The sequence below is a fragment of the Biomphalaria glabrata genome, chromosome 3 (genome assembly GCF_947242115.1).
Source record: "Biomphalaria glabrata chromosome 3, xgBioGlab47.1, whole genome shotgun sequence".
NCBI classification, from domain to species: Eukaryota; Metazoa; Mollusca; class Gastropoda; family Planorbidae; genus Biomphalaria; species Biomphalaria glabrata.
In genome coordinates this window covers 42,599,372-42,616,492 of record NC_074713.1, presented here as the reverse complement: position 1 = coordinate 42,616,492, position 17,121 = coordinate 42,599,372, and the positions used below count along the sequence as shown (strand labels likewise).

General features: G+C 34.7%; 1 protein-coding gene across 1 annotated transcript in view; it reads right to left on the bottom strand.

Moving 5' to 3' along the window:
- The window catches only part of LOC106063747 (glutamate receptor 2-like), a 38,614-nt gene that overhangs the window by 2,733 nt on the left and 18,760 nt on the right, over positions 1 to 17,121 (bottom strand). Inside the window, exons 4-10 of the mRNA XM_056025187.1 lie at positions 11,825 to 11,997; positions 8,853 to 9,034; positions 7,894 to 8,051; positions 3,741 to 3,827; positions 3,065 to 3,254; positions 635 to 825; positions 111 to 218 (exon numbers count right to left, since the gene is read on the bottom strand). Coding sequence (XP_055881162.1) covers positions 111 to 218; positions 635 to 825; positions 3,065 to 3,254; positions 3,741 to 3,827; positions 7,894 to 8,051; positions 8,853 to 9,034; positions 11,825 to 11,997 — 1,089 coding nt within the window. The remainder of the gene's footprint in view (positions 1 to 110; positions 219 to 634; positions 826 to 3,064; positions 3,255 to 3,740; positions 3,828 to 7,893; positions 8,052 to 8,852; positions 9,035 to 11,824; positions 11,998 to 17,121) is intronic.

Genomic DNA, 17,121 nt, shown 5'->3' with positions numbered 1-17,121 from the left:
TTCTTATAAATTTAATAAGTATTAAAGTATAGTTTCTTTTTCCTGCTGGTCTCCCCAGTACACTTTCTGTACTCATGAATTTATATTTATTTGATAACGAGTGAACTTACAGATTCAGCTAATTTGAATAAACAAATCTCTAGAGCTGTCACTATGCTGCCTAATATCAGACCAAGTCCCAATAAAATCAGAGCTCCAGAAAAGGATCCAAGGTCAACCTAAAAAGAAAGTTGTTCTGTAGATCTTATTTTTGAGTATCATATAAATATATAACAGTATACATAACATTGAAAAACTAAATAACAATGTCCTATAACAAAGATTAATGAAGAGAATAGAGTGCGATTTCTTTTTGTCTGTGTGTAACATTAAAAAATGAAGTCCAGTCACTAGCCATTAAAGGTATAAAAGTGGGTGTGATTTGTTTTGCATAGAAATAACTTATGTGAAGAATGGGAGAAAATCCATATGGGCCAAAAAAAAAGCAAATGCCTACTTTTTTTTTATTTCCCTTTCTTTTTTTTTTTTTAAATTAAAAATTTGTTAAATTTAGGCTAAAGGGAGATAATGAAAAAAAAAAAAACCCCAACCTTTAACAGTCTTCACAAGAATAATGACCTAATAAAGAACTCACTTCGTAAAATGGCGGGATCTGAAGCTTGCTACTACTCTCTTGCTCTAGAAGGAAGCCCTTGCACTGTCCGGAGAACCATTTGTCTTCAAGTGCTTTCAGCCCACCAGACTCTCGCATTCTGACAATGGCCATGTTGATTTCTCTGACCAGAGTTTGATTGAAGTTCAGCGGAAAGGCCAAGGAGTAAACACCTTAGAGCACACATAAATACACGCATATATATATATATATATACACACACACATAAATACACGCATATATATATACACACACACACACATAAATACACGCATATATATATATACACACACACACACACATAAATACACGCATATATATATATATACACACACACACATAAATACACGCATATATATATACACACACACACACACATAAATACACGCATATATATATATATATATACACACACACACACACACATAAATACACGCATATATATATACACACACACACATAAATACACGCATATATATATATACACACACACACACACATAAATACACGCATATATATATACACACACACACACATAAATACACGCATATATATATATATACACACACACACATAAATACACGCATATATATATATACACACACACACACATAAATACACGCATATATATATATACACACACACACACACATAAATACACGCATATATATATACACACACACACACATAAATACACGCATATATATATACACACACACACATACATAAATACACGCATATATATACACACACACACACACACATAAATACACGCATATATATATATACACACACACACACATAAATACACGCATATATATATACACACATACACATAAATACACGCATATATATATACACACACACACATAAATACACGCATATATATATACACACACACACATAAATACACGCATATATATATACACACACATACACATAAATACACGCATATATATATACACACACACACATAAATACACGCATATATATATACACACACACACACATAAATACACGCATATATATATACACACATACACATAAATACACGCATATATATATATATATACACACACACACACACACATATATATATATATAGGCCTATAATGGCCTATATAAATATTTCAGTTAATAATACTTTAGCCATGTTTTTACAGTATAGTTCAACCAGTAAAACCGTACATTTCCTAAGCTGTACTAGATGTATGCAGTGGTATCCAACCTTTTGTTCCTAGGGGTGATATAACATTACAAAAGGTCGTTGAGGGCCACATTACCTCAAGAAATCATCGAGTTCAATGGAATCGAAACTCTGCGGCTTCATATGCACTGTGGGCACTAGTTACAAGGTGGCTGGATAACATTGAGCCACGGGACTAGTTACGAGGTGGCTGCACATGGATAACATTGAGCCACGGGACTAGTTACGAGGTGGCTGCACATGGATAACATTGAGCCACGGGACTAGTTTCGAGGTGGCTGCACATGGATAACATTGAGCCACGGGACTAGTTTCGAGATGGCTGCACATGGATAACATTGAGCCACGGGACTAGTTTCGAGATGGCTGCACATGGATAACATTGAGCCACGGGACTAGTTTCGAGGTGGCTGCACATGGATAACATTGAGCCACGGGACTAGTTTCGAGGTGGCTGCACATGGATAACATTGAGCCACGGGACTAGTTTCGAGGTGGCTGCACATGGATAACATTGAGCCACGGGGCTAGTTACGAGGTGGCTGCACATGGATAACATTGAGCTACGGGACTAGTTTCGAGGCGGTTGGATAACATTGAGCCACGGGACTAGTTACGAGGTGGCTGGATAACATTGAGCCACGGAACTAGTTTCGAGGGGGCTGGAATCTGGATAACATTGAGCCACGGGGCTAGTTACGAGGTGGCTGGAATCTGGAAAACATTGAGCCACGGGACTAGTTACGAGGTGGCTGGATAACATTGAGCCACGGGACTAGTTACGAGGTGGCTGCACATGGATAACATTGAGCCACGGGACTAGTTTCGAGGGGGCTGGATAACAATAAGCAATTTTCGGAGGTTAAAGCAAATAGTGTTGGGGAGACGGTGGCCTACTGAGGAGGGGGGAGAGGGCGTGATGATAGCCCCTGGGCGTCGAAGCGTAGGGAGCGCCAAAAGTGATATCTAAACATTTAATGTATATGGACTATCCTGTCGCCATGTTTGTTAACTTTGCGTACATTGTACTTTTTGTAATTTTACTGGTCACTGTTCCTCAGCATAATTGGTTTAAATTTTAAAATACACTTTTAGGAGATTCAAGGGGGGGGGCACACGGTTGTTGAAGACTGAGCTAGTTGGACCAACTGATCTCTATATCTAGCTTCTAGTTAACTTAGTCTGACATTTCAAGAACATGTTACCGAGTGTTGTAAAGTCTCCAACCATATAGATGTCACAAGGCTTTTGTTTCGTATAATACTTGGCCATCGCCGATTCTGCTATGAGTGCGAAATTCTTTAATTTGCGAACTCTCTCAATCCCAGACTCCAAGCTGTTCACAAAAGTGTTACTTTTTGTCATTTTATCGTTGGCCTTCTTGAAAACCTCAAGCTAAAATAGTTTAAAAAAAATGAAAGTTAAAACAATATAAAGGTCATCATTACTATCAGGGCCGGATTTGGGGAAGGGCAGGCAGAGCTACTACTCCTGGGAATCCACAAGAAATTGAGGGCCCCCAAAATTGACATTTAAAAATATCAAATTTATTTTTTTACTCCGTAAGCTAGATTTCAGGTAAATCATGATTCGACTTTTCGTCGAAAAGGTTTGCAAACGTTTAATTCGTTAACGCAATAATTTAGTTTTATTTTAATATCGATTCTATTTGAAATACAACAATAAAATACAACACTTTGATTCAATAATTTTCTTTGTTGTCAATAAATTATTGAGAAAATGTATGGATTTTTTTTAAATTAGAAAATATTATTACGGACCTCCACTCCTTCATTGGCTCATGGCCTCCAGACCTCCAATTATTATTATTATTACTATTGCTATTGTATGTTGGCTTAAAGGCAAATAAATGTTTATTACCTCAGATTCCGCGAAAAAAACTCTGGTAGCTCCGCTGCTGATGACTCCGTAGTTCATCTCATCTTGATTCACCAAATCTTCAATGGTCTGGTGAAAAACAAATTAGACTTATACATGTATAGATGTACAACAAACTCAACATTTTTATTGCTATTGAATTTGTACAACGCCGCCTGCGTTGGCTTGGACATGTTCGCCGGATTGAGGACAATTGCATCCCGAAAGTCATTCTCTACGGCAACTCGCGTCTGGCTCGAGAAAAACTGCTCGCTCCCACATCCGTTACATAAATGTAATAAAACGGGACCTCAAATCAGTGAACATTGATATTGACCATTGGGAAGACATAGCCCTAGACCGCACTAGATGGAGAGAGACAGTGACCAAGAAAGCTATGGACAGCGAAAAAACATGGGCCAAAGCTCTGGAAGAAAAGCGTGTCATGCGAAAAAGTAGCCAGCTCCTCTACCACCAAAGCGCAAGCCACTTTAACCTGCAATATTTGTGGACGGGAGTATCTCTCCAAAATAAGGCTCCACAGTCATATGAATAAGTGTTCAAGATGACCTATAGTCGCTCTACGACTGAAGGAGGCCAACTCTAACTCTAAATTTGTACAGTTTTGATATTTGATCGTGAGAAATAAAATAACATATTTAATCAATTAATTAGCATCACGCATTTTTTAAAAATTGAATAAAACAATGAGAAGCTAACTGCTAAAACAATGAATGATGCTTACAATTGACATACGTATAGGCCTATATGCAGCTTTAAGCAATGAGAGAAAATTGTGAATAACAACAACAAAAAAAGACAGTCCTGATCAGGACATAAACCATGAACCCACCAGCACCAGTAAAGCAGTAAAAAGGGACCACGCGAACAAACCACTGGGGGAGATTATCCAGAATTTACACACACACACACACAAAAGATCGGTAGTGTTCCAACCTCTTTCGTACTTCGCCTCCGAGGTCAAAGGATACACGACTCACCCAAATTACAAAACCCTCTTTGACCAAAAACCTTAACAGAGCCAACACATATAGCCATTAGGCTTATACAGTCTAGAATAACTTATACTAGACATGGATGGCTCTATGTTAATTGTAAATATGTCAATAGAACAACGTGATAGATTCACTACACAGAGAAACTTCAGAGAGTAAGTAGCAGTTCAGCTGTAAACGCAAATACAAATCTGAAGCTAAATGCTGAAAGACCAAATGACATATGGAATACTAGAGAGTATAGATCTTATCTTAAACAATTGAACTCATCATTACATAGGTTACTTATTGATTTGAACAGTTGAACTCATCATTACATAGGTTACTTATTGATTTGAACAGTTGAACTCATCATTACGTAGGTTACTTATTGATTTAAACACTTGAACTCATCATTACATAGGTTACTTATTGATTTGAACAATTGAACTCATCATTACATAGGTTACTAATTGATTTAAACACTTGAACTCATCATTACATAGGTTACTTATTGATTTGAACAATTGAACTCATCATTACATAGGTTACTAATTGACTTAAACAATTGAACTCATCATTACATAGGTTACTAATTGATTTAAACACTTGAACTTATCATTACATAGGTTACTTATTGATTTAAACAATTGAACTCATCATTACATAGGTTACTAATTATCATTACATAGGTTACTAATTGATTTAAACACTTGAACTTATCATTACATAGGTTACTTATTGATTTAAACAATTGAACTCATCATTAAGTAGGTTACTAATTGACTTAAACACTTGAACTCATCATTACATAGGTTACTTATTGATTTAAACAATTGAACTCATCATAACATAGGTTACTAATTGATTTAAACAATTGAACTCATCATTACATAGGTTACTAATTGATTTGAACAATTGAACTCATCATTACATAGGTTACTTATTGATTTAAACAATTAAACTTATCATTACATAGGTTACTTATTGATTTGAACAATTGAACTCATCATTACATAGGTTACTAATTGACTTAAACAATTGAACTCATCATTACATAGGTTACTAATTGATTTAAACACTTGAACTTATCATTACATAGGTTACTTATTGATTTAAACAATTGAACTCATCATTACATAGGTTACTAATTATCATTACATAGGTTACTAATTGATTTAAACACTTGAACTTATCATTACATAGGTTACTTATTGATTTAAACAATTGAACTCATCATTAATTAGGTTACTAATTGACTTAAACACTTGAACTCATCATTACATAGGTTACTTATTGATTTAAACAATTGAACTCATCATAACATAGGTTACTAATTGATTTAAAAAATTGAACTCATCATTACATAGGTTACTAATTGATTTAAACAATTAAACTCATCATTACATAGGTTACTTATTGATTTAAACAATTGAACTTATCATTACATAGGTTACTTATTGATTTAAACAATTGAACTCATCATTATGTAGGTTACTTATTGATTTAAACACTTGAACTCATCATTACATAGGTTACTAATTGATTTAAACAATTGAACTCATCATTACATAGGTTACTTATTGATTTAAACAATTGAACTCATCATTGCATAGGTTACTTATTGATTTGAACAATTGAACTCATCATTACATAGGTTACTAATTGATTTAAACAATTGAACTCATCATTACATAGGTTACTAATTGATTTAAACACTTGAACTTATCATTTCATAGGTTACTTATTGATTTAAACAATTAAACTCATCATTACATAGGTTACTTATTGATTTGAACAATGGAACTCATCATTACATAGGTTACTTATTGATTTGAACAATTGAACTCATCATTACATAGGTTACTTATTGATTTAAACAATTGAACTCATCATTAAGTAGGTTACTTATTGATTTAAACAATTGAACTCATCATTACATAGGTTACTTATTGATTTAAACAATTGAACTCATCATTAAGTAGGTTACTTATTGATTTAAACAATTGAACTCATCATTACATAGGTTACTTATTGATTTGAACAATTGAACTCATCATTACATAGGTTACTAATTGACTTAAACAATTGAACTCATCATTACATAGGTTACTAATTGATTTAAACACTTGAACTTATCATTACATAGGTTACTTATTGATTTAAACAATTGAACTCATCATTACATAGGTTACTTATTATCATTACATAGGTTACTAATTGATTTAAACACTTGAACTTATCATTACATAGGTTACTTATTGATTTAAACAATTGAACTCATCATTACATAGGTTACTAATTGATTTAAACAATTGAACTCATCATTACATAGGTTACTTATTGATTTGAACAATTGAACTCATCATTACATAGGTTACTAATTGACTTAAACAATTGAACTCATCATTACATAGGTTACTAATTGATTTAAACAATTGAACTCATCATTACATAGGTTACTTATTGATTTAAACAATTGAACTTATCATTACATAGGTTACTTATTGATTTGAACAATTGAACTCATCATTACATAGGTTACTAATTGACTTAAACAATTGAACTCATCATTACATAGGTTACTAATTGATTTAAACACTTGAACTTATCATTACATAGGTTACTTATTGATTTAAACAATTGAACTCATCATTACATAGGTTACTAATTATCATTACATAGGTTACTAATTGATTTAAACACTTGAACTTATCATTACATAGGTTACTTATTGATTTAAACAATTGAACTCATCATTAAGTAGGTTACTAATTGACTTAAACACTTGAACTCATCATTACATAGGTTACTTATTGATTTAAACAATTGAACTCATCATAACATAGGTTACTAATTGATTTAAACAATTGAACTCATCATTACATATGTTACTAATTGATTTAAACAATTGAACTCATCATTACATAGGTTACTTATTGATTTAAACAATTGAACTTATCATTACATAGGTTACTTATTGATTTAAACAATTGAACTCATCATTATGTAGGTTACTTATTGATTTAAACAATTGAACTCATCATTACATAGGTTACTTATTGATTTAAACAATTGAACTCATCATTAAGTAGGTTACTTATTGACTTGAACAGTTGAAGAGAAAGTATTATTTACATAAGTCGTATCAAAAGTCTGACCTGGATGTGCGCGTATGTCTCTGTGATTGCGGGCGTTGGTCCAACTCTCAGGTAGTTGGTCATACTGGCGATGTACATTACTAGGAAAATAAGGACATAGAACCACCAGAAGCAGACCACAACTCGGGCGCCCACTGACCTCGGTGACCTGGTGTACCCTAGGAGACGGTGAGAAGGGATGACTAGAGTACGATGCAAGTAAACTGAATACAAATGTTTATTGACATCAAATTAGCCTACAAGACTATCTTATCTTATACAGAGCTGGCCCTAGCATTTGCGGGGCCCTATGCGAAACGGATCGCGCGGGGCCTAGTCTGGGTAGGGATAAGCAAATTTTTTTTTTTTTAAATTAGAAAATAGGCCTACTTTCGTCCTTGCAATAGATTCTTATCAAATGAAAGCTCGCAATGCCACTTTTTATTTATTGGCACCCCAAAATGTCAATTTGGTATATTCTTCAGGAAATTTGAATAAATTAAAAAAAATTCAGGACTTTATCGTATATTTTGCCTTTTCATGAGATTTCCTGGAGGCCCTGGAAAATCAGGAGGTCGCGAAAACCCTGTTAATTTATTTACGTTATAATGATTTAATTTAATACTTAGAATTAGCGCTGGGCCTACGAAAGCGCGGGGCCCACTGCGACCGCATAGGCTGCAGAGGCCTAAGGCCGGGCCTGATCTTATACCATTACATTCGTTACTTAAAATAGAAGATAATTACATCCTACGCGTATCCATGGGTCAATGTGATAGAACATGGTAATCAGTCATTGGTTCTCAACTAATTCAGGCAACCCATTCCATGCTCTAATATTGGTACTAGGGAAGAACAAGAATGTGTACGAATTTGTCCTAGCGTATGGAAGAAAACAAATTGCCTTTATCTTTGTGTCTTTCTGAGTAATTTTATGACTCTTTGAACTTTACCTTTCCATAGTACTACATGAAATTTACCTTGCCACAAGACTGTGCTCATTGTGAAAAAGAAACTATTGAGACATGTGAAGGATTCGCCCTCCCTAAGCGACGCCTGTCTATCTTTGGCCAGTCGCCTCCAGTCGTAAGGGTTGAAGTGACAGATGACGTAAAGGACAACGCTGGTCACTAGCCAGGCGAGGCCGGACATCAGCCAGACACTGGGGAGTACAAACATAGATCTATAGTTTATGGTTTATTTCTAGTGAGTTTATTTTATGTTATGACCAGAAAAAAAATCTTAAAAAAAAAAGCAACAACAATAAAGCTTATCTAAAGGGAAAGAACTGAATCTTTAAAACTATAGCTACCAATAATGTACAAGATTTTCCCTTATTTGATATCAAGCAAAATAATTAATTACCACAAATCATGTTTTGTTAGTTACCGGTACAATAAATAATTGTTTAAAGTATCAACTTGATCAGTGAATGCATAACGGAGAAATAGCGTTACTAATTATTGAAGGGGACTAAACCCAACAAAGTTAGCCATATCTGTGAATACTGAAGTATTAGTTTTCCTTGTTGCTATTTAACAAAAAAAAAAGCAATTACCAGTAATTAATTATATAATTTTTAAAATTGATTCATGTGTTGTCTATGTTCATGAATAATTGTGCGAAGTTTCAACTTGATTCGAGAATGGTTATGGGAGAAATAACGTGTACACACTTTTAACCAGAGTGAGTTGATATAAGCTTTGTAAAAAACAAAAACTTTTCCCGAAAAGTACTTTGGTAATGTTGCTACTGGCATTGTTCATCCGTACTTTACTAAAGAACAGTTATCAAACATATTGATTTATACCACTAGACATTGGATTGCTCTTTGGGACGGAAAGACTTAATTCAGCAATCATTTCCTTTATGTTATGACATGTCTCTAAACTCTAATGTGCTGTAATGGCTTAATGCAGCGCTTCTCCACCTGTGGGACTCACCATGACAACAAGGAGGGAGGCTGCCAAGGTGTTTTTTTTCAAGGATCTTAATTGCTCCCATCCTTATTTAAATAAATTTTACTAGCTCTTTCTTTTTTTTACTATGATTAATGTGAGAGCTGAAGGCATTTCTATAGCTCAGAATGCAGGAAAAGCCGACTTCCCTAGGGTATATTACAATGGTTCCCGGTCACTTCAACCCGGTCACTTCATCCCGGTTTCTTCATCCACTGGTCATTTTATCCCCTGCTCATTTCATCCCCGGTAAATTCATCCCCTGGCATTTCATCATCTGATCATTTTATCTAACAAATAGTAATTGTAAAAATCGTGAAATAAGCAATATTTAATATATTCATTTTTATTTACATGACAAAAAGTGTAACGCATTACATAAGAATTAAATTAAAAGCCATCAAAAACAATAAAAATGTAACATGTATAAATATAGAGGTCATGTAAAAAAATGTTTTTGTGTTTATCTACGCCAGTGATATAGAGTGGGGTGGGAAAATTTAGATCAGATCGACGCCTAATGGCAGAGAGAGAGAGAGAGAGAGAGAGAGAGAGAGAGAGAGAGTCACACCCTACATACAAGATTATTTCAAACAAGCACTCCGTCAATTTTAAAGGCTCTAGAAACCTCATCATGACGGAAGTATGGTATAAACAGGTGAATTTGCTCACATAAATATACCAGTGTTGATATCTAAAGTGAATATCAATAAACAAATTTACATATACATGTAGAAATGAAATATCGATAGAAATATCAAAATAAATACCGATAAAGTCCTATAACACAATTTGCGACATTAATGTTTAAAGAGAATTAAAGCAAAATGTATAAAGCCGACATGATATCCTGAGGATGGGTGAAGTCAGACTTTCTTAGAAAACACATAAAACCTTACTTCAAGGCTACAAATGACGCGCCTATTGTCAAGAAAGAGCGATTAAAAAATAAAATAAAAGATGGTCGTCAGGAGTTATCAGTGGCATGGTCATAAGTATTCTAATCGTTCTCCTCTTTCAAAAGATTTCCCTAGGCTACAAAAACAGATTAACTTTACATCATCTGCCCTGTAGACCACAAGGTCTAAAAGGGGAACTAGTTAGGCCAGGTTCACATCTAACTTTACATTCACTTACACCTATCCTTTGATCTGCGGGACCGTTGGGGCACTACACAAGATCTGTTAACCTTCTTTCTCCATTCTTATCTCTCATTTGTCTTTGATATAATTTCATTTGGATGTTCTTTCTGAAAATATTGAAGCCTGCCTGGGTGGACCTCTTCGGTGGCCGATTTTGAGTTTGTGTTTCCACACAAACTGTCTTTTGTAACCTTGTTTTTTTTTTATACTCTTGTTGAATTTCAAACAAAACTAACTGTAATAAGGATTACAAAAAAACAACAAAAAAACAACAACAACAAGAAAACGTGTCTTTGTGTCTTGCTGCTGTCACTTTTTTTTTTAAAAGTTGTCTGCATTGAAGTTTTTTTTCTTTGGTCGCGACCAGACCGGCCCACCGGGCATTTGCCCGTTTGCCCACATAGCCAGTCCTCCCCAGGGGTGGGGTGGGCAAACTTCACGAGACTAAATTAACGAGACATATCATAGCCAGTCCTCCCCAGGGGTGGGGTGGGCAAACTTCACGAGACTAAATTAACGAGACATATCATAGCCAGTCCTCCCCAGTGGTGGGGTGGGCAAACTTCACGAGACTAAATTAACGAGACATATCATAGCCAGTGAGACTTCTGTAAAAACAAAAAGTTGATTAAAATAGTAAATTTACGAGTAACGTTTTAAAGTGTGGTCATTTTGTATTTTGGCAAATCTCACATCGCAATATGGTTAGTGTATTCGCAATATGGCTAGTGTATTCGCAATATGGTTAGTGTATTCGCAATATGGTTAGTCTATTCGCAATATAGCTAGTGTATTCGCAATATGGCTAGTGTATTCGCAATGTGGTTAGTGTATTCGCAATGTGCTCAGTACCTGTCTGATAAAGGTTGAAATAATCTCTGAAGTCTCTCCTCTAAGGTCATGACTTTCTTGGTCGGTCTCTTCATTATGATAACTGGACCAAATGACATGAATGGTGTTGAGAAATCCACCACAGATCTACGCTTGGATGTCTCCGTTAGGGGCGCTGCTGCTATGTCTGCTTTCTGAAATGACAGGCATGAACAACGATTTTTGAACATGGGCTAGTTAATTCTCCACTGAATGTGTTAGAAAATAAAAAATAACATTTAAACAGAACAATTAAACGGACTAAAACATTAGGGAGTGCATTTTCAAAAGTAAAATATTATTTTAGCAGCTGTATAATTGTCACAGTACATTTTCAGCCTGTAAATAGAACCAATAGCAAAAATCTACAATAGAATAGTAAAAGGCAAAAAGCAAATGTAGAAATGATTTAGACCAATAGTGACGCAGCTTGACCAATAGTGACGCACCTCAACCAATAGTGACGCAGCTAGACCAATAGTGACGCAGCTCGACCTATATGTTCATTGTTTAATGCTGTTACGTCTTATTCTATAATGAGACTATTCACTAACAAAACTAAAACGACAAAATCATAGTTTATAAATAATTTAATTTTAATTAGCACTGAAAACACTCATATTGTTTTTATTCCTCCCATAGACTTATATATTATATTTAAAGTCTATGATTCCACCATTTTGGTTCTACCCTCCTTTCAACACGCGTTCACACCATTCCACATTTACACTACGGTGCGCACGTAACCAAGGCATCAACCAAGTAGATAAATCTGCTATATGAACTCATTCTCAGTTGCCTTAGAGCAGTGGTCTTCAACTGGGGCGATATCGCTCCCTAGGGGGCGTTTTCGAGATTTTGGCGGGTGCTGAGAGCCAAAGGGGCGTTAGGGGGGCGCTGGGCGCAAAATGGGGCGGTAAGGGGGCGCTGGGCATAAAGGCGGAAAGAAGAAACTAAAGGTGCTCTGAAACAAAACAAATTTAAAAATTCTTCAACATTAAAGCTGGGAAACTAAATATAGACAAATTAAAGTTAACTTGCTTCTAATTTAAGAACAGAAACAGCGTTAGAAATTGAGTTCGGGAATCCCATTTTCTATTTTTAATTTCTTACTCTTTTGCTATGATTGGAGAGTATTTATTGTCCTTTGACCTTGCGCGTATAAACTTTTAAGATTTGATAAAACAAAGTAGGTAATACGCCTTTTAGATTAGAGTTTATTTTATCTACATAGGTTAATATATTCATATGTAAATGTTAATTGCAAAAAACATTAAAGGTAACATTTAATAGAATAATTTAACTTTTTAAAAACAAAAAATATTCATAAAATGTTGTTACGAAAACTCACTGGTATGTCATGTAATATTTCCTTGAGATTTAGTGAATTGCCACTAGAAAAAAAGTAAGTTATACTTTGATGGCCTTTTCAGATGAGGTTATGAAACCAAGTCTGCTTCACGAACATATAGCGATATCCATAAATAATTTAAGAATATTCATGAACAATTATAAAAATCTACAATTAAAACAATATTAAAAACAAAAAAACGGCTTAGAAAAATGCATAGCTTTTTAAAATTTTTTATGATATTTTTGAAAAATTGATTAAAACTAAATTTATTTTAAAACATAAAAGACTTTTTTTCTGTTAGAGATGAAATATTATTTCAAAATTGTCTAGTTATGTAGCTTATGAGGACATATAGGAAACCATCAGTGGTTGGACGCTACAATGACTTCATAGTTCATAGGTAATATAGAATAAAGAACAAATCTTTTCACTATTCACATTGTGAGTTATGATACACAAGAAAAGTTTAGCCCGCAATTTCATTTCTACTTGAATCTAATTATAAAACTGTAAATAAAATACAAACCCATGCCGAAAATAAGCGCATCTTTCAACAGTTTTATGAAACAAATGATGAAAAAGGAGTTAGACTCTTGTTGTAAACTGAAGTTCGCTGGATTTCGAAAGGGGTTTGTTAATTGTTATGGCTCGTTTTTTTAAGCTCTTAAATACATTTTTTTTTTGAGAAACGGGAAGATTCAACGGTTGGCGATGACTTAAAGCAGGCTAAAAAAAATGTTTTACATGGTAGGCATCTAACGCAAATGAATGAAACGAACCTCCGACTGATAGGAAAGAGATAGACTTTTATTGATAATATCATTTTCTCTTTTATCGAGATATTAAATCTATTTTAAAGAGTTTTACAATCTCACATAACTTGTTTGTTGACAAATGAATTACTGCCCAAGGACACTGATATCTATGCAATTCACATAACAATGCTCTATGAAGAAATTAAGATTCGCTTCTAAAATTAAACAAATAAAAATAAATGACAATTATGAAACATCTATTACTGATGTTCAAATTGAGTTGCATGAAAAAATAGATTTACAAAACTATGTCTTCAGTAAAAAGAATGTAAACATAGGAGGCACACAGTGGCGTAGCTAGTGTGGGGGAGGGGGGAAATTTAAAAATCCCCCGGGCCCCCATTTAAAGCGGGGACCCAGATTAGTACTTTTTAAATTAATTAAATCAAATATTACGCAACATATCAAGCCCCCTGGCCCCCAAACGATGGAAATTCCTAGCTACGCCACTGGAGGCACAACAGAGATGTGGCTGCATTTAAATGTTTCAGTAAAATTCCAAAACTTTGGTCGAAATTGGAATTATGTTTTAGCTTTTCAGTAAACATACATGGCTAACCTAGATTTAGTGCGTAACAAACTTAATGAATAAGCCAAGGAATAGACTGGGTGTAGCCAGTAGAGGAGACCTTCGCCTTGCCTTGGCTAACTTAAAGCTTGAAATTTCTAATATTGTCAGACTGCAGGAGGCACAAGGTTCCCATTAGCTTAATTTCTTTTTGTAGTGAATTCATCAATAATAATAATTATATTAAAAAATAAAACTAAATTTACAATTAAACCTAAAAACAGTAGGTCCTAATATTTAAAAATTTAAACGGAGACTATTCTTAGGATTTGAAAGAAAGTCTTTACAATTAATTTTTTTGTGTAATAACTGCAAATTATTTGTCATAATTTTTGTATAATGATAATATTAGCTTTTTTGCCTTCAATTTCGAAGATTACGGCTGAGTCCAGTGTTTCACATAACTACGCAAACAACTGCGACCTACATATTTTCCCGAAATTTTATGCAGACAAAGCCGTTGTATGCTGGTGTTCTATATAAGTTTTCTTTCCGTCTTTTGCGCCTGTCTTCAATAATGGCTTTTCTTTGAGTCTCAAATGTTTGTCCCGCAGTTTTTGTGAGAGCTCTCGAACTGTTTCTCTCAGAGGCTATCTGCTGCCAGAGAATGCTGCCAGGTACTTTCCAGAGCGAAATGGCGCCTGAATAAAACTTTATAGCACTCAAGGGGGAGGGTGGCACCTCTGTAACTCAGTCCTCCTCAAAGCTCGTCAGTCATAGGCCAAGGGGTTCACAGCAATCGCCTTTGGCATGCGGTCGTCTCCCAAGCGGGATAAGTGTTATTGACAGCCTACAAATTAATAAATAGATGATATTTTGTTCAAATTTGCCTTCTCAAGCTTCTTTATAACTGTTTTTTCTGAGAGGGGGGCGCTGGCGGATTTTTTTAAAGAAAAAATTCGAAAAGGGGGCGGTAGACCAAAAAAAGATTGAAGACCACTGCCTTAGAGTATCATGAGGTCCGCAAGGGACTTCAGTTGTAGAAACAAAAAAGTATAAATACCTCTTTGTTATTTTGTTTTATTTTTGGATTGAAGGGGTCGAGAAAGATGACATAATGCAGAAATAAAGAAAACAATATACACACGAAGACCCGCTTATCACATTGGAAAACCCGAGATTAAGAATAGCAAAGTTAGACTAGGTCATAAAGCTAAAGTAGGGTTTTTACCGAGGTGCACTCGTCTGGGTTTTCCAATGATGATAAAACGAATGAAAGAATGAAAGAAATGTATTTTAGATGTGATGAGGTTAGTTGTAGATCTTTCTTTTTTTTTTTTTTTTTTTTAGAAAGAAACGAAGTGCTTTGTAAATGAAATGAAGAATAGCCGACACATTAAGAGCCAGGTACACTTTGTTTACAAAAAGATCCATATTAAATGTGAGAATGAAATCTTAATCCAAACCATAATTTCAAAACTTAAATAATGACAACTTTTAAAACTTGGATCAGAACCAGGAAGTTACCATACGTGACTTTATGTAAGACATGTCCAAGAAACTACGTCACTTTATGTAAGACATGTCCTAGAAACTACGTCACTTTATTTAAGACATGTCCAAGAAACTACGTCACTTTATGTAAGACATCTCTTAGAAACTACGTCACGTTATGTAAGACATGTCCAAGAAACTACGTCACGTTATGTAAGACATCTCCTAGAAACTACGTCACTTTATGTAAGACATCTCCAAGAAACTACGTCACTTTATGTAAGACATCTCCTAGAAACTACGTCACTTTATGTAAGACATGTCCAAGAAACTACGTCACTTTATGTAAGACCTCTCCTAGAAACTACGTCACTTTATGTAAGACATGTCCAAGAAACTACGTCACTTTATGTAAGACATGTCCTAGAAACTACGTCACTTTATGTAAGACATCTCCTAGAAACTACGTCACTTTATGTAAGACATCTCCTAGAAACTACGTCACTTTATGTAAGACATCTCCTAGAAACTACGTCACTTTATGTAAGACATCTCCTAGAAACTACGTCACTTTATGTAAGACATCTCCTAGAAACTACGTCACTTTATGTAAGACATCTCCTAGAAACTACGTCACTTTATGTAAGACATCTCCTAGAAACTACGTCACTTTATGTAAGACATCTCCTAGAAACTACGTCACTTTATGTAAGACATGTCCAAGAAACTACGTCACTTTATGTAAGACATCTCCTAGAAACTACGGCACTTTATGTAAGACATGTCCAAGAAACTACGTCACGTTATGTAAGACATCTCCTAGAAACTACGTCACTTTATGTAAGACATCTCCAAGAAACTACGTCACGTTATGTAAGACATGTCCAAGAAACTACGTCACTTTATGTAAGACATCTCCTAGAAACTACGTCACTTTATGTAAGACATGTCCTAGAAACTACGTCACGTTATGTAAGACATGTCCAAGAAACTACGTCACTTTATGTAAGACATGTCCTAGAAACTACGTCACTTTATGTAAGACATCTCCTAGAAACTACGTCACGTTATGTAAGACATGTCCTAGAAACTACGTCACTTTATGTAA